This window comes from Hermetia illucens, chromosome 5, assembly GCF_905115235.1.
Source record: "Hermetia illucens chromosome 5, iHerIll2.2.curated.20191125, whole genome shotgun sequence".
Taxonomy (NCBI): domain Eukaryota; kingdom Metazoa; phylum Arthropoda; class Insecta; order Diptera; family Stratiomyidae; genus Hermetia; species Hermetia illucens.
The window spans coordinates 20,994,608-21,014,048 of NC_051853.1; the positions used below are offsets into that span (position 1 = coordinate 20,994,608).

General features: G+C 43.9%; 1 protein-coding gene and 1 long non-coding RNA gene across 5 annotated transcripts in view; one reads left to right on the top strand and one right to left on the bottom strand.

Annotated features, from left to right (window-relative positions):
• The first annotated feature begins 409 nt into the window (after window positions 1–409).
• The window catches only part of LOC119656717 (tyrosine-protein phosphatase 99A), a 588,033-nt gene continuing 569,001 nt past the window's right edge, over window positions 410–19,441 (top strand). For all 4 annotated transcript variants that reach the window (XM_038063239.1, XM_038063240.1, XM_038063242.1 and 1 more), the window contains exon 1: window positions 410–1,582. In XM_038063239.1, the coding sequence (XP_037919167.1) occupies window positions 1,492–1,582 (91 nt within the window). In that variant the 5' untranslated portion in view covers window positions 410–1,491. The remainder of the gene's footprint in view (window positions 1,583–19,441) is intronic.
• On the bottom strand, window positions 14,323–14,804 carry LOC119656718. The gene is made up of 3 exons (XR_005250084.1): window positions 14,690–14,804; window positions 14,521–14,621; window positions 14,323–14,456 (listed from the first exon to the last, which is right to left on the bottom strand). It is a non-coding gene; the product is annotated as an uncharacterized LOC119656718 (long non-coding RNA).

Below are 19,441 nucleotides of genomic sequence, written 5' to 3' on the forward strand. Positions count from 1 at the left end.
AGAAAATTAAATGTGTCCGGTGATTGAACCGATACAAAGATTGAATTAGGACACAGACGGCGAAGGATAAACATAAACACTCGACGCGTGTGGAAAAGGCGCACAAGGTGTCATATTCCTTCACACACGGAACCGAGCTTGCACTCTGGGGAAACGGGGAATCCCCTTCAATTCTTCCCTGGCGCGCGGAATTAGGGGAATCTGTTGCGAGATAGATTTCCCAAATCAACCCTCCCGCCTTAACGATAAATACAGGGGCAGTAGGCATATTGTCGCGCATATCCTTAATTGCGCAAAGCCACCCCTAAATCATCGTCGGCAAAACACTCGCAGGGAAAACATTCGTTGAACTTTTCGAGGCTCATATCAGGCATCGACTTCAGTTCCGTGTTCAATGTACACGCGATAAGACGGATAACGGGCCTTACGATAGTTAGTTGGTTTGCGTCTGCGGTTCACAGTTTGTCTGACTACAAGGCACCTTCTCAGAGAAAGTGGCAACATTACGGCAGGTCCACGTTGTGAATGTTTGTCAATCTTTGATGCAGGTCAAGGCGTCTAGACACGCGGTACGTTCTTCGCTGACTACGAACGTGCGGTCTACGATTTGCATCTGATTCTGAATAATTACAATCGTTAGCTATAAATTACGCGAATAAATTAAACGAAATGCGAGAAATATGCACAGAGGCACCGTTGCGAGGAAGCAGGAGCCCGCATAGTATTATATAACCACACGTATTTATTACTGGCCAGATTGGCGGGCACTTGCCAACAGCAGATGAAAAAAATTGGCTCACTTCCGAGTATCACTTTAGCCTCCAGTGGAAAAAATGTTTTCACCTTTTAGGACTTTTCCGTGCTATTTGTGAATACCATCCGTTACATACGACACTATGCCCTGATGAAAGGCTTCCAAGCCAAGGATTTGTCACAGCTTCCCAAGAAAGTGTTCCAATGCCGTTAAAGGGAAGAGTTCACTTTTGTCTTGGCAAACCCATTCACTCCCATGTTCACCTTTGTTCCGATTTTATATTCAGGTGGGCCGAGATCAAGTTCGGTTTGAATTTCGGTGCGAACTCAAATTTCGAGGGTGGGCTGGGGTGTTTGTGAGCGCTAAGTGCAAAAAGATGTTAGCAATTTTCGTGTGTGTAAAATTTGAATGTTATCAACAATTCGTGGTTGTGTATAAAGTTTAAAATATTTTCCAGTTCAGGATGTGCGTGCTCAGAAATTCAGATAATTTTGGGCAATTAAGTGCAAGTTGAGCTAACGAATGTGGGGTCCTCATGATTTCAGTGTTTGATTAAGTGCTCGTAAATACAATAATCGTTGAATGTGATTCTCACAATCGAATTATTTGATGTAGAGTTTCTCATCCTGTGCTACTGAAAATCATCAAATTTGCCGTGAAAATAGTGAGTGTTGTGCGGAATTTGGAGAAGAATTACAAATGGTCCTTCTAACGAAAGCATCCATACCGAAGCCAAAATGATGCGATTTTTGGTCAAATATAATCATCTAGGATTAATCATTTATGGATTACTCTTCATAACAAGTTGCGGTGGCGGAAGAATTTTCGGTGAGTTATGAAACGTCCTTAAGTTTTCGTGAAAATCCTGTCTCCAATTTTATACGTGGAAGGTCCCGTACATTCGGAGCCAGCCCACTAGACTTTAATCCTTGCCCTGTTCCTTTCAATCAACGTTACACATTCTGTGCGTTTGAATAAGTGCAAACACACTTAAAGGTATGTGGATTTGCCAGGCAAACTGAAGTTCTCTAAAATGCAAAGTATGCAACAAGTAGATAACCACGGAGGAGTCGAACTGCTGTGTGCACAGTTACTGGATGACGTTGTGTTTACTTGCACCAGCGAAGCTTAGTACTTTCATTGCTTTGATATATTCGAACTCTAACCATTTGCCTACTCTCTTTTGATTAACTCGGTGAGCTGTTGCATCTGATTGTAGCGCACTCGAATCATCCACTAGCAATGCACTTCTGTGCTTCTAGATAGTTGCACTAATGAACTCTACGCAATGGGGAAACCGACAGATGAAAAAGGATTCAATCGGCGAGTGATTCAATACAAACGTACTGGAGTAGGCTCTCTGTTTGTTGTATGGTTTAATATTGCATTTGTGGATGGGGAAACGTATTAAGGTGAAGTGTAGGCTCATATGAGATGTAAATTACATCCGTTGGAAAACAATTGATAAAGAGGATGTGAAAGTTTAATGGGTGACAATGTCATAAACTGGAATGAATCCTCTGGAAGAAGCCTTTGATGTCAACCAGTCAGAAGTAGGATAAATTGACACAACTTTGGAGTTGAGTATCCTCATCCAATAAAGTTTGTTGTACCCGGGCTGACTTTATAACGAATTCAGAAGAACAAGTATAATGTGCCTTTTTCTCAATACCTATCATTCCTGGTCTAACTCGGTCAAAGTAGTACAGATGTAACATTCATATTTGGCTGGTTAACAAGATTGGAATTGGCTAGCTAACAAGATTGAAAGATAAATGACATATACTCCTGACCGAAATATAATATATGTAGTTGCAGAATCAATTAGATTATTACCCCTCGCATTAGGCTTGGATTCATCTTTCTATACCCAACTCTGGATTTGCTGTGTTCATGCTTTCGAATATGTTTTCCAATATCGCCGAACGAACCATTTCCGCCAAGTCTCCCAAACTTGAAAAACCTGGAAAAGTGGAGTGAAATTCTTTTGGTTTGTTAACTGAGTTTTTCTAGTCCAGCAGTGATTCGATAAATTTGGGGCGCCTAAAGTGACCATCCAAATTGACCATGGTCAACCATTAGAACAAAGCTACTCCAAAGTCTAAACGAAATGAAGAGATGAACAGGTCCCCCAGTATATAAGTGCAGCTTCACGAAGTTGTCTCGTCGTCACGCGCTTGCATGACTTCAATTAGCCACACTTGGGAATGTGAGGACCTTGCAGGCACTCCAGTACCTCATATGTCGTTTACGGCAAGCCTTCCATGTATTGGTGGACAGTGGAAATCGCAGAGCTCCGGAAGGAATGTCACAGGCTCCGCCGCTTAACACAACATCCAGGCGACCGGGAGGAGGCATGTACCACAATGATGGAGTACAAATCAGCCAAAAGGAGACTCCGCAGCGCAATAAACAAGAGCAAAGCTCGCTGCTGGCAAGACCTGATCGACGAGGTGAATAGGGATCCGTGGGGACGCGGTTACAAACTTGTAACCCGAAAAATCGGGGCTCTGCGGAAACCCTGTTCACTTAAGGCCGAGCAGATGGACCGCATTGTGAGGGCACTCTTCCCTGCACACCCCGTATGGGATGGTGACGTCGGCGCGGAGAGCGCAGAGGACTGTCCACTTTTCTCTGTAAAAGAGTTGGAACAGGTAGTGCTCTCTATGAAAAACCAGAAGGTGCCAGGACCTGATGGTATTCCAGCAGAGGTGTACAAACTGGTATTCCAACACCGGCCAGACCTACTGCTCGGCGCATTCAACGCTTGTCTGAAAGAGGGCATTTTCCCTGCTCGTTGGAAAGTTGCGAGGCTTGCGCTGATCCCTAAAGGGAAAGGCGATCCCGAACTGCCGTCTTCATACCGCCCACTATGTATGCTTGATACTGCCGGGAAAGTGCTCGAAGTAGACTCGCTGAAGCGATACGCGCTGCCGGAGATTTATCTCCCCGGCAGTTTGGTTTTAGGGCAGGGAGATCGACAATTGATGCTGTCATGCAGGTCGTGGACGCCGTTCGACGAGCAGAGGCACATAGCCGCCGAACTCGACGGGTGGTGCTCCTCGTAACGCTTGACGTCAGAAACACCTTCAATTCCGTAAGATGGAAAGACATTCTAGGCACACTAGAGAATACCTTCAACGTGCCGAACTATCTCTTACGGATTTTGAGAGACTATCTGAGGAACCGCTCCCTGCTCTATGAAACATTAGAGGGTCAAAGGTGGATGGAGGTCACGTCGGGGGTAGCACAGGGATCCATCCTAGGGCCGGACCTCTGGAACGCTACCTATGACAGTCTGCTTAAACTCGACATGCCAGAAGAGTCGCGCCTGGTCGGCTACGCAGATGATGTCGCAGCGCTTGTTGCTGGACGCACTGTCGAACAGGCGCAAAGCAGACTCGGCATATTGATGCGACGGGTAAGCGGATGGATGACTACTCATGGTTTTAACCTTGCACTGGAAAAAACCGAAGTAGTCATCCTGACTAAGAAGAGAATTCCGACCCTGCGTCCCATATCGTTCGGTGAGTCGATAATCGAGTCAAAATCGGCGGTAAAGTACCTCGGGTTGACTCTTGACTCAAAGATGAGTTTTTCTGAGCAAATCCAAGCAGCAGCGAACAAGGCTGCGGCTGGAGTTTTGGCGTTAAGTAGGCTAATGGCAAACATTGGGGGTCCTACGTCTTGTAGGCGACGTCTCCTGATGAGCTCAACGCAGTCTGCCCTGCTCTACGGCGCAGAGGTATGGGCTGGTGCTCTTAACAAGGAGGTATATCGTAGACGCCTCGCGCAAGTACAGAGACGGGGAGCTTTACGGGTGGCGTCTGCGTACCGCACAGTCTCTGAACCGGCCGTGATGGTGATCGCGGGAGTTATCCCCGTTGCCCTTCTTGCTGGGGAGCGTCAGGCCATATACAAGCGCAAGGGAGATGAGCCAAGGGAGGTGGTTGCTCGCGAAGAACGGCAACACACTCTAGACGAGTGGCAGCTCTCTTGGCAAAATGAAACTAGAGGCAGATGGACTGCGCGGCTCATCGGCAACTTAGGTGCGTGGCTGAATCGGAAGCATGGTGAGACTGACTATTTCCTTACCCAATTTTTAAGTTGGCATGGAAATTTTCAGTCTTACCTGTACAAGATTGGAAAGGCGCGTTCTCCGGATTGTGTGTTTTGCAATGGAGTTGTGGACGATGCCCACCACACTTTTTTTTCTTGTGGAAGGTGGGATGGGGTTCGTCAGCAGCTCTATTTAAACACAGGGGATCTCTCTCCAGACAACATTGTGGAAGAGATGCTGAGGACTGCTGATAGCTGGAACCGTGTTGCCCATTACGTTCGGGCCCTTCTCGTTGCTAAGAAGATAGAATTCGACCGGTGGAGGAGCCGGATGGCAGGGGGTTCCTTGAGCTGACAGTTCCCTTCCTCCTCTCCCCTCCCGTTGGTGAAAGGAATTCCCTGATTTGAAGGCTCCGCAAAGCGGGAGAGTTCGGGGGCTGGCCCGAAGTAATGTGACAAACGGTTCCAGGCTAGCTCTCTGACGATGGGGAGGTGTTTAGTTGGTAGTCCGATGACGTACCGAATCGGGAGTCCAACACTGTGTGCGTAAATGCATGTCGTTTACAAGATTTTATGTATTCTTCTTCGAGTGTGTTGGAATACCTGCCGGCCTGCCCACGTGGAGCCATAAAACTCGTGACTAGCGTACTGCGATATCAAGAGGGAAGATGGCATATACATTACACTCTCAATCAATGTGTCTCATGCCCCTGATGGTGACGAGGGGCTGAATCTATCTTTCGAACATTGTAAGTAGCGTAGGTGTCAGTGGCCGCTCCGAGAAGTCCAATTATCGCTGTAGTGTGTCGTTTTGATGCCTCAAACTCCTAAGACCGTAACTGTTATTATGAAAGCAGGAAGGAAGAGTCCAGTCGGATTGGATCTCCAGAGCCACCCCGTAGCAAGCAAGGAAAGAAGCTCCCCCACCCCCAGAATGATTTACCCAGTGTCCTTAGCCTGACTCTAGCTAGAGGTGGGTAATCGCAGAGAAAGTGCATGAGGCAGCTTTGGCAATCCGAAGTATAGGCCCGGCGGCATGGTCCTCTATGGGCCAGTGCCCCGTGCAGACTGCCGTAACCTTGAATGCATTTGCACGCGTCTGGCACAGGAGCTCTCGTGATCGTGCTATGTTATAAGCGGGCCAAATCTTCCTTAACTTGGCACAGCCCGTACGCCTTCGCCATCTAAGGCCGCGGCTGCAAAGTAGTGCGAGTAGACTCCGTCCCTGATAGCCGCCAGCAAAACACCGACTGTATTCACCGAAGGGTTGCCAAGAACAGAGCATCACTTGGCCAATTGGAACCCAGAGGGGGGTGAACTTGAGTGTGCTGTCCAGACGGTTCAGTGCATCTTTGCACTGAAGCCTGGAAGATGTTGTCGTTGAATGCAAGACCTCGATGGCCGCTTGGCTGTCGGTTAGAATGGCTATGTTAGGCTTGGGTCTTCGGATCTCGCTCCAGCCATCGACAGACTTTCAATGTCGCCAGTACTTTCGCTTGGAATACACCTACGAAACCTGGGAGACCATACAATTCGAATACAGTGTGTGTATTTGAGAAAACCCCACGCGACCATTGTACTTAAAGAAGTATTTATTTGAAAGTTTACTGTTACTCTCGTTCAGTAAATCGTCAGAAGATATTTTATGTTAAAATATTTATTTGGAAAACTTAATATCATCCTTCCTCAGTGAACATAATGTTTACCTAACTATGCTTAGGGAAAATTTTTGGACCTTCCCCCCAAAGTATATGGTTACCATTTATCCTTCATAGTGCGTCCTCATAATAATAACCTTAATAAAAGGTCGAGTTCATCTAAGAAAGAGACTTTTTTCAAAAGATCGCAAGAAATTCTTAACAAATTCCGAAAAAAAATCGGAAATTGTGGTTAAAACATCGAAAACTTGTCCAACCGCAGACTGAACTCTTAATAAATGTCGTCCGATATTATCTGCGCCTTTTTGACCATTAATTAATATTTCATCCTTGCCAAAAAGAGTGGTAACCACTAACCAGCAATAAAAATACTAGCCAGAGAACAAACAAAATTTAAGGCAGAAATACTACATACGATACCATTCTTCCAGATTCACCCGGGAAGTGCCTCATGGCTGTTCCATATCAACATTATATTTAACCCACGGTACTCCCGGAAAACAGCCGTATTTAATTATTGATTAGGTCAATAGTGTATCTATTCCCATAAAGGTCTGCCACATGGTGAGATAATCAATTTAGTAAAAGAGGGGTTTTTGGTTTTTTTTGTGAAACATCTTTTGAAAACCAGAAATGGTCACCAGAATTAGAAACTGTTCACTGAAATGTTTGTTCAAACCTCAGCAATCAAACCTATGTCCTGTCACTCTTCTTTTAAACTCCAACAACGGCGGCCCTAATTTCGAGCCGATCATCAGAAGAACCTTTCTCTCCCAGCTACCAGGCTATCGCTCAGTGATCTGAGATAAAAAGAGAAACACGTCTCCCTTTCTCTCGGTCGTCCGCATTTTATAAGGTTGCTCCATGCAGTAACAACTTGTGGTTGCTTTTTTGACACCTACAAATCTTGCCACACATTCTTAACTTGACAACATGATCTATTAATTTCTTTATTGCCCGCATCGATCCATTAGGCAAAGTGCATTTAAATGCATACTGGCATGAACACGGACATAAGATTGCGATTCTAATTATTAGGAGGAGTGTTAGTGTTCATTTCTGTAGCATAACTTCATGATTACTAATTTCATTTAGGGTTTCAGGAGATTAACATGAAAGAGAAATATTAAATGTTAGTGTAATTGGATTCCGATTGATATATGTATAGGAAATTGGAAGTGGGATGATGAACATGATAAAAATGCTAGTAATAGGGAATGGGGAGTGCTGCATATAATAAAATGACTCCTTTCATCAGGTCGACTACAGACAATAATAAAACAAGATGATTGGCGTGTTATAATAAAAAACCGTTGCTGGGTACGCGAGCTTGATCCTTTCATCTTCTGCATGGTAGTGTTGTAGGTAGTTCAGCTTGTATTCTACCTTCTAGAGAATGGCTGAGGATTTCGCTAATAATCTATATGTTGTACGCGCGCAGACCACAACAATGGTTGTAGCTTCACTGGGGCATAAGGCGAAAATGATCCAAAAATAGGGTCGTGAAATAAGGTTAGAGTTCCTGCCATCTACAAGTATTGTCTCAGTACATACACCGAATTTATGACCTCAAGCAGAAGGTCGTTTGGATTGTACCCCTCTGACAATATTGTTTATATCGCGTACAGGCTCAGTATTCATAACAGCGAATACAAGGGCTAAGAGCATTTAAGGGTTCGTTGCCGGATATGATGTTTGATGCTACAAGGAGACTCCTGGTGAGTCATTACAAGTGCGTATCTTGCCGGATCACCTGTCTCAGCTTCATGATGATGTTACTCCCATTGACCGTGACTTCGCTTCAAAACTTTAACGTGTGATCGCGTGTTTATGATTCCGTGGCACCAATTTTGACAAACTCATATGTTTCCTACAAGTTGGTAAAGACCTATTGCACATCGCTTGTAAAGCCTCCCAGGAATCAATGCCTGCTCACTATTTTAGGTAAATTTTCTTGGATGGCACGGAAAATCGTTTGATTTGTGTGGTCGACAACTTGCATTCTACATTGCAAGCTGGCTTGACCCGTGACTATCCGCCAATGACCATTCTCTTATTAAGTATTCTCGTTTGGAGATGTCCACGAACTTCAATTGCTGTTACTCTCTTACAAGGTGCTCCCACTCACAGTACAGGTCCTTGTCGTCTACAAGCACGTTTCAGTTGCGTTCTGGCTAAAGGCTCATTCTATCATTTGTTGCTATCACTATCTGCCATAAAGCTAGTGTAGCAATCTTTGATGCATATCTGGTTTACCATATTACTACCAGATATTCATATTGTAGGGTGTAATTGCACAATAGGTGACTGAGACTACCTGCATGGGAGCAGCCGCCTCTTTCACCTGGACATAGTAAGAGAGTCCAATGTTGAGGCACAGCTGCATTTTACTAGAGCCAGACCGATGTTAAGGGATTAAATAGAGTTTCCAAGAAACTAACAACAACATAAGAAGGAAGCCTCAAAGAAGTCCCCTGAAAAACTTAAAAAAAAATTTTGAGGAGACTCCAAGAGGATCCACAGACGTCATCTGTAAGAATCCTGGAAATTCTTAAGAGTTCGGGAGCCCATCTGTTTTCAGAAGTTACAGACATAGTATGAATTATTGTACTTCTAAATGTTACCTATGTTATAAATAATTCTTTCCTATCCTTGTAATCGTTATACCCTACCTACTTGCGCAGCTAATCTATCAATATTTGTAGAAACCCACCCTTCCTATCGTGGATACTTATATTTATGGTGGTTTCCGTATATGCAAAAGGGGGTGTAACATTATTTTCCCCCAAATAGGATCATGTCGGGTATCAAATAAAACGTCTCGATTAGCACTTTTCAATGCTGGTTCCAGTATCAACATTTATTGCAATAAGCAGCAGAGCGAAGGCAATTTCTTTGACGAACCCATTCTCAAAACCTACTTAACGGAAAAATCTAAAATAATCACAAAGGCGCTACTATACCGTGCCTACCTGCCACTACACCTTCCATACCAATATCTGTTCAAATAAAGTGAATAATAGTATTACTATAATTATTAGTAATTGACTCCAAAAACCTATTTAAGTTCATCCTAGAATCATGAAATTTTGAAGTGATATAGTTTATAATATGGAGTATGATTCCACCTAGCTTGGTGTAAATCGCACTATTACTAACAAAGTTTTAGTAGGTCAAAGTTGGCCATTCAATGCAAATTCAAAGACTTTGAACCTCAGTCTCACGTGAAAGCAAATATTCTGGCATAATATATGCATATGCATTACGTGCTAGGTACAAATGAATCAAATGGCCAACATTTTTATATAAGAAATACACAAAACCGGTCACGCAAGAAGCGTCCAGCTTCTGGTTTCCCGGTTTTTATTGGGGAGGAGGAGGAGGAAGGAGAAAACTTAAAAAACTACTGCTGACTCCTGCCCGACGTGTGCCTCTTGTCCATTAAAACACTTCCTTCAGATTCCGCCCACCTCGCGGAACGCATTATGTGGCGAGGCTGCATCCGGTTAAATCCATATTCCTCGCTCCTCCTTTTTCCAATTGATGTAATGACACAATTTTGGAATTTCGATAGTCAAAAGACTACCCTGAATAGCCGGAGACGACCAAGAGGGAAGAGCTATCCTAAAAACCTAAGAAGATGGCGAAATTGACCGTGAAGGTCCGCCTCACAATACATCTGAGGCGGGGGAAACATTGATCGAGGATATGATCTGTCATGGATCCACATTTTCGATCGCGGCACTCGGGTCCGCAGTTTTACGGCTCCATGCGCGCGGTCAAGCCGTCTTTTTAAGGTTTTGTGTAAAACAAAATGAGTAAAATTTTATTTCACTTAGTATAGTTTTGTGGGGTATCAAATGAAAGGTCGCGATTAGTGCTTTACGAAGCCGGCATTAGTTTTGATGTGGGTTGCAAAGGAGTAATGGGGTCAGAAAAGGGTCAGTTACTCCAATGACCCGTTCTCCGAAACTACTCAAACCAAATAATGAAAATTCAAAACATAACCCTAAATAACATTTCAGTGTGAAAGTGTATCGTTGAACCGTTTGCCGGAAAAAGCGCATACTAAGCTTTTGTTCTGGGTTCACGGAGAACATTTCGCGGAATCACACACCAATGCAGTGTCCAACAAAAATTCAATGCGTGAGCTATTGTCTCAAATGAGGCACAGGACCGTCTTCTTGTCCGTATTGTGTGAAAAGATTTGTTTAAACTGGCGTCCTCATGCCCAAGATTAGACCGCCAACTCGTGGAAGTATATTTTGCGGTGGACAATATAATTTGTTTTCATTATGTCTTATGAATGCAAAACTGATTGCTATTCGACCAGCTCGAAAGCTATTAACATTGGTTCGCGAAGGAGCATGATGAATGGAGTGTCAAAGATGCCAAACACCAAGTGCCCACGGTCACACATGGAGGCGGACCCATAATGGCACTTTCTTGTTTTTCTCGTGATATAATTTTCACAATGTCTAAGGTTGTGGCTTTAATGGCTGCAACCAAATATTGTAACTGATTATCGGAATCTATGCTTCCTTGGATTTTTATCATCATCATCAACGGCGCAACAACCGGTATCCGGTCTAGGCCTGCCTTAATAAGGAACTCTAGACATCCCGGTTTTGCGCCGAGATCCACCAATTCGATATCCCTAAAAGCTGTCTGGCGTCCTGGCCTACGCCATCGCTCCATCTTAGGCAGGGTCTGCCACGTCTTCTTTTTCTACCATAGATATTGCCCTTATGGGCTTTCCGGGTGGGATCATCCTCATCCATATGGATTAAGTGACCCGCCCACCGTAACCTATTGAGCCGGATTTTATCCACAACCGAACGGTCATGGTATCACTCATAGATTTCGTCATTATGTAGGCTACGGAATCGTCCATCCTCATGTAGGGGGCCAAAAATTCTTCGGAGGATTCTTCTCTCGAACGCGGCCAAGAGTTCGCAATTTTTCTTGCTAAGAACCCAAGTTTCCGAGGAATACATGAGGACTGGCAAGATCATAGTCTTGTACAGTAAGAGCTAAGGTGAGACGTTTCGAGCGGAACAGTTTTTGTAAGCTGAAATAGTCTCTGTTGACTGACAACAACCGTGCGCGCATTTCCTCATCGTAGCTGTTATCGGTTGTGATTTTCGACCCTAGATAGGAGAAATTATCAACGGTCTCAAAGTTGTATTCTCCTATCCTTATTCTTCCTGTTTGGCCAGTGCGGTTTTATGTTGTTGGCTGGTTCGTTTTCGGTACTGACGTTGCCACCATATACTTTGCCTTGCCTTCATTGATGTGTAGCCCAAGATCTTGCGCCGCCTGCTCGACCTGGATGAAGGCACCTTTGTACCTCTCGGGTGATTCTTTCCATGATATCGATATCGTCAGCATAGGCCAGTAGTTGGATTTTTATACACGTCAATAATCCAAAGCTTTCAACTCGCCGAAATATATACATTTGCAAAAAGGAATAAACAAATTTAGTAAAGTAAAAAGGAAAAGATTTTCATCGTGTCATTAGTAGCTGGTACGTTACTTCGAAGTTCAATTTTCTGACGATATCTTCTGCAACAGAAAAGGATCTTCTATTCTTGCCGACTTGTTGCACCAGTCATTTTATTCATAAATTAATTGGTGATCCTTCGTTTTTTGCCTGAAAATGAGACTTCATATTGAAGAAGAGAATAAAGCTGAAGTAAAAGTTGAATATTGTTTGCAAGGTGAATAAAATTAATTTGAAACGGAAAGCGTGGTTCATGTCCTATCATTAAAGTTAAGACTGCATCACATTGTCGAATTTTCTATCTTTATTTCGCCAGTTCACTGCAAATTGTAACAAGTTTCTTGAAAATGGATAACCGCCGAATAGGAAGTATTGCGGATCTAAACCGATTAGGGTAATAAATATAGAAGCCTTCTCTTCATTTAGTTTTTAATATTTAATTTTTTTTTATTTAATAATAATCGTTGGCACAACAATCCATATTGGATCAGGGCCTTGAAGTGTGTTAGAGCTCTTCATTCAAGACCGTAACGGTACACTACAGTACAATGTAGGATGCAATGTGGTCAGCATTACACTCGCCCGAGATTATTACCCTGATTTGACTCAGGTACTCATTTGCAGCTGAGTCGACTGGTATCCGACGTTAAATCACGATACAAATCCCACTGCCGCCAGCGAGATTTGAACCGCGACCTACCGTACGACAGCCTTGTGCTCTAACCACTCAGCTATCCGGACATTTATTTAGTATTTTTAATATTTTAATTTTTTTTAATATTTTTAATATTTTAATTTTTTTTTAATATTTTTAATGTTTTAATTTTTTTTTGTAATATTTTTAATATTTTAATTTTTTTTTAATATTTTTAATATTTTAATTTTTTTTTTTTTAATATTTTAATTTGTTTTTTTAATTATGAATATTTTGATTATGCATTTTTGACTATTAAATAATGTTGAACTCTCTTCCTGAAACCGGCGCGAATACCAGTGAGCTATTCAGGTTATTCCCAATACAGCCTCTACTGGCTCTAAATCTAACATACCCTAAATACTCAGTTTCGAATTTTCTCCGTCTCTTCCTAAAAACAGGAAAAAAAGGACTCCTCTCAGCATGCATATAGTAACACAGTTATTCATATAATGATTCACCTTAAGTTTTGAGGACTCTGTAGACTGCTCTACATGGTATAAAATAATAACCAAAGAATTCTTAGGAGGGATCATCGATTCGGCCATTGCAAACTTTGGAAATCTTAAAATCAAAATTCATCCATGAAATGCTTTCGTTTTTGTATAGAAAAGTTAAATACCGCGTCTGGTTTGCTCGGAAATGAATTTCTTGGTTTTTTCAAATTATGGTGAATATGGTGAATGAATATTTTTTCACTATATTCAACACCGTTAATTCGACTGCGGATTCACTCAGGATTCGGTTAACGCAATTTTTCAGAAAAGGACGTAAACCAAAAAAAAAGTGTACAACAAGAAGAAATTTCCTTTTGCTTTTCCTGCCGGCTAAAAATTTCTCTAAAAAGTTCCGAGTTATATGCACGTCAGCCACCAGGAGAAACTTTAATTTCTAGCCACATTTCACCGCATCAGAGACATCCATGCAGCAAGGACCATACTCGAGTTTAAACCATGCAAATATTTTCTAAAAACGCTTCTCGGCTCATATGTGAAGTTTCCCCCGCTGAACATGGAACTGAAAATGCTGAAAAATCATTTGGCTCACTCCATTCAGGAGAACCTCTATCGCATCTGTCGTAGATGAGGTTCATATTAGCTCTCCGAGCAAGGAACCGAAAAGGGATGAAGTGCATCCATATACTCACGTTTCATACGTCCTTTATGTAGGAGCCAGTATATAACACCCATATCCACGTATGTACAGTGAAGAAAAAATGATGAAAAACCCAACATGGAAGCTTGTGGCTTTACGAGCGGTCATAAAAATTTCCTGGAGCAAATATGCAAAGTGCAGTGAATTTTCATTTTACTGTAAACAAGCAATTATTGTAAGTGACGATAGACTGTTCTTGGGCAAGATGGGGGCGGGAAGCGTTCCTGGTGTAGAAATAGTTGTTGAATCAATATTATGCAACATGGGGTTCAAAGCAGTGCTTGCAGAAGCGTGACACCATGAAACGGAAACTTCGAGAGGGAGGAGCGTAAAATACTTCAGTTTTACGCGGTGCAGTCAAACGGCCATTACACAAATTACAAGTGCATACTCCTCACGGGAATCGGTTAATTGAAAATAGAAAATTGGATAATATCGGAAAGTGCCTTCCGGGCATCCTATTATGGAGTACTAGCTGCGGTGGAAACTATTTCATTCAGTTTATTCTGGGCCAGCAAAGAATTTATAGTTACAAATATGGGGATGCGAGTAGATGAAAAGTTTCAGCCAATTTCGAAGAGCAATTTAACTCACTTGAAATTAGCAGGTTCCTTTCTTCTTCCCAACGATAATCTTAAAAAATTTATATCAGATAATTTCTTTAAAAAAAATTAGGTATCAAATATCTTATGTCTACCTCTCATAGATTTCCAACCGCATCGACTTATCTTAAATATTTAGATTAATTTCCACGAGAAAATCATGTCATAGTCCTTTTCGTACACATTTCAGTTTGTTCTGAACTGTATTGTGCGTTATATAAATCTAAATTTTCCGACAGTTTTACAACGACGATGACAACTTACTATTCTCCTTCAGGACCGTCAAGGAAAATTTCCATCGATTTTCCCTTTTGAAAAGCAACTCTTTGCTGAATTTTCCATGGAAAATATCGAAATGAGAAACTGAAGTGTATATTTCATGACTTGCTGAACTTTTTAGACAATAGTAGCTTGACTTAATGTTAGTAGTTCGAGTGATTTGCTATTATGGAACAAGTTTGCTATTTTTGATAATTTGGGGTGGCTTTTATTACCTTGATGGACGAAAAGTGGAAAAAAGTGAAATTAACCTGTTTAAGAATGGCGAATGAACCTTTAACTTTAAATTGCCATTGTGTTTGCTTAGTTCATCGAAAGCTGGGGGTAGGTAGATAGGTATCAGTGGCCGCTCTGAGGAGCCCAATTAGCGCTTTCGTGCACCGTTTTGATGCCACAAACTCCTAACACCGTGGCTGTTGTTATGGGAGTAGGGAGCGAGAGTCCAGCCGGCTCGGATCTTCAGAGCCAGCCCGTAGCATTCACGAAGGAAAACAGCTCTCCCACCCTGCAGCTAGAAATCTCTCTGAGGTCCCCAAATGATTTACTCAGTGCCCGCAGCCTGACTCTAGCCAGAGCTGGGCAATCGCAGAGAAAGTGCATGAGGGTTTCCCTTCCATGTCCGCAGCTTTGGCATGGCGAGTTGTAGGGTATGCCCCGTGCAGACCACCGTAATCTTGAAAGCATTTGCACGCGTCTGGCACAGGAGCTCTCGTGATCGGGCTATGTTATAAGCGGGCCAAATTCTCCTTGACTTGGCACAGCTTGTAAGCCTTCGCCATCTCAGGCTGCGGCTGTTAGGTAGTGCGAGTAGACTTGGACCCCGATAGCCGCCAGTGGAACACCGACTATATTCGCCGAAGGACTGCCAAGAGCAGAGCCTTGCCTGGCCAATCCGTTAGCTCGCTTATTCCCCTCTATGTTCCAATACCCGGGAACCCAGAACAGAGTGACCTTGAGCGTGCTGCCCAAACGGTCAAGCGCGTCTCTGCACTGCCCTACCAGCCGGGAATATGTCGTCGTTGATGGCCGCTTGGCTGTCGGTCAGAATGGCTATATTACGCTTGGCGCTCGAATCACGCTCCAGCCATCGACAGACTTCCAATATCGCCAGTATTTCCGCCTTGATTACACACACAGTTCAGCTTGCGTGTGACATAGTCCGTGGGGCATGCCCGGATTTCCCGAGGTATTTCATCTAGGATGTTGCTGTGGCCGTAGGACTTCGCTGCCCAGCATCCGGACTCACGTAGTCTGACGGCACCACACGCTGGAACATATTGAATGTGGAGGTCTAGGGGGAGGAGATGCAGGAGTACATTGAGAACATCTGCCGGGCAGGACTTCAGAGCCCCAGTGGCACCCGCACACGCGGTTCTTTGAATCCCATTAGGCTTCGTTCTATTGTATTTTTATTCCAAGCCTGCCACCATACAGTTGAGCCGCACGTTAGGATCGGCCGCACTACAACGGTGTACATCCAGAGAACCATCCTCGGCCGGAGACCTTTCTTTGCAAAGGTTCTCTTGCAGGCATAGAAGGCTATACATGCCTTCTTAACCATCAGTTCTATGTTCAATATCCAATTTAGCTTAAGATCCAGGATTACACCCAGATACTTTTCATTAGAGGAAAGAACCAACCTTTGTTCATTCAGCCCTGGTAGATGGAATTCATGTATCCTTGTCTTGGTAGTGAATAGCATCATTTGTGTTATAGTTGGGTTTATGCTGAGTCCGCATCTTGCGGCCCACAGGCACACCTTTTACAACGCTCCTTCCATGATGTCGCTCATAATGGACAGAAACATCCCTGATACTAATATCACCAAGTCGTCGGCATACGCCACCAACTTCACTTCGCTGCTGTCCAATGTACGTAAAATTTTGTCCATTACTATTAACCAGAGCACCGGTGAGATGGTGCCACCCGGGGGGTGCCTCTGTTCACAGCTCTGGTCAAGTGGTTGCCTCCCAGATCCGACTGGATTATCCTGGTACTTAGCATGGATATAATCCAATGCGTGAGATAGCCCTCCAGTCCAATACCGGTCAAGGCTTCCTTGATGGCGTTGGTACTGACGTTGTTAAAAGCTACCTCTATATCCAAGATGGCAGCAAGGGTATACTGCTTGTAGTGCAGCGACCGCTCAACCATGCCAATTACCTCGTGTAGGGCGATTTCTGTGGATTTTCCTTTGAGGTAGGCATGCTGGGACTTAGAGAAAAGCGTTCTCTCCATAATTGTCCTTAAGTGAATGTCCAGGACGCGTTCTAGGATCTTCAGCACGAAAGAGGTCAGGCTGATTGGTCGAAAGTCCTTCGTGGACTCATGTCCGCGCGTGTCCGCTGTCGGTATGAAAACTACTCGTGCGCACCTCCAGGACTGCGGTACGTATCCTAAAGAGATGCACCTCCAGTAAATCTCAACAAGCCACGGTACAACCCTTTCTTGCTGCTTCTATAGCATGACTGGAATTATGCCATCTGGGCCTGGAGATTTGTGTGCGGAGAAGCTGTTTATAGCCCAGCCGATCCTATTCTCGGTAATTACCGATTTGATAGTCTCGCACAGCTGGGGTTGCCGCAAACCCTCCAAGCAAGGTTCTCGAAAGCTGACTTCACATTCTCTATTATTTAGTATAAAGTTACAGTTTGGAAGCGTTAAAATTTTCTCTGTATTTTTACCTCCCCTCCGCCCTCCTTACTTCCCCTTTCCCCTTTGAACTATGGGAAGCAAAATCGTGAAGTCAATAAAGCTGCTAATTAAATTTGCCTCGTCTTCCCAGCTTAAAATGATAGGACCCTATTATAGGATATCCTTTCTCGGGTTCCAAAAACTGAGCTCTATATTCCACCATTCAAAAACCAATACACCGCGTTGCAGACAATATCCAGATTGGGGCTAGGAAACGCAAGAAGAAAGTGAGGCAGCGTCTGACAATGTGCCTCTGCCCTTGTAAGAAACCAAAAAGCAGTCATCGCCTAATATTTTTAAAGTTTGGGTGCTAAGCCCTAAACGAGGGGTCCGCGGACCAAAAAAAGAGGGAGTAAGTTGCTCCCCATTTGGTCCGGTCCGGCATCAAGTGGATGCAGACTTAGAGTCCCACAATAATTCCCACAATTCTTCTTCAGCTCTGGCCAAGCTTTGGACCAAACTATGGGCGGATTTTCGCTCATTATAATTCGCAGTCATGTTGGGTTCTGCAAATTATATAAAGGAGTACTTAACACCTGTAAACCGCTTCGGTCACACTGCTCAAATAGTTGCTTGTAGTGTCCCTTTCGTCATTAGAGGCGACTAAAAGGAGCTAGTAACCTCCAAATTTCCAAATTTTATTGCTACCAAAACGTCAACAATACCTCGGATAGGAACGTATCTCACGGGAGCGGCTTTTGGCTATCGAAAACGGAGTAGTAAGTGCACACACTCTTCGGTAATGGTAACGAGGGTCCTCAGAATGTTCGCTTGAGCGGGGATTCTAGCTGGACACTCTGGGCCTAAGCGAAGTCAAATTGTGACTCTGGAGAGTACTCTTCTGTCTATTGCGGCAATTTGCTTTTGTACTCTGGAAAGCCAAGTGATAGCAGACGGACATCCGGTGTCGGGTTGCTTCTGACTGCTACCGCAAGGCGCACTTTCTTGAGCCGGTTTCTGACAGACTTCTAACGGTTCAGATTGAAACCCCTCACAATTGTACAATGTTACGCACGAAGACTTCCGATATAGTGAAAAAGGATGCTTTCTACGAGCAATTAAACGCAGTTCAGAGGAGGCTTCCTAAAGGTGACATTGTGACCGTGATGAGTGATCTGAATGCCAAGGTGTGATCTGACAACATATCACATTTCCGAGCAAGGTGGAAATGTAATGGGGAAACAAGGTCTTGGCGACCGCAACGATAATGGCGGAAGGTTCGTGGATTTCTGCAACTTACACCGCCTAGTCATTGGTGACACATTGTTCGAGGCGCAGAGCCTGCCATAAGGTCAGTTGGATTTATATTGACCGAACGCCGTACGAACAATCAGATCGACCACTTCACGATCAGCACTAGATTTAGGACTTATAGGTTGGACGTGCGTAACAAGAGAGGTGCTAACGTCGACCTCTAAAGGATTCACCATGTGATAGTCGCTTACGTTCGTTTGCGTGTTGCGTCCACTACTCCTTGCAGGGTTGAAGAGCTGCAATTGCTAAAGTTGAACATCGGCCGCTTGTATGACCGAGCTGTCGCTCGACAGTGAGGGAGTTATCTTGTTGATCGAGCGGCAAATATACTGTGAAACGCGCCTGAGAATATCAATCAGCATTGGACCGCCATCAAAAGTGCTCATTTCTTGGATGCCGGCCATCTCGCGAATGAGCGCCATAAGATCTGGCTGACTGTGGAATTGTAGAAGCGCTTCGATGAATTGAAGAGGTTGAAGACTCTACTGACCGACAACGATTGCGGGAGTAACGCGCTCGAATTCCGATTCCGAGCAGAATCCCGAGAAGTTCAGCGTAGTGTACGCCGTGACAAAAGAGAATTTGCTATTACGTTGGTCAGGGAAGCAGAAAATACCGCAGATTGCAATGATTTCAGAACTGTATACCACATCACGAAAGAGCTTGTATGTGGTGGAAAATCTTTCGATGATCCTGTGAAGGACGTCAGCGGTCTCATCCGGGTGGAAAAACCCTTCACCACGGTTCTTAACCGTACCATATCCGGTGAAATTCCTCTCCTTCTGGATG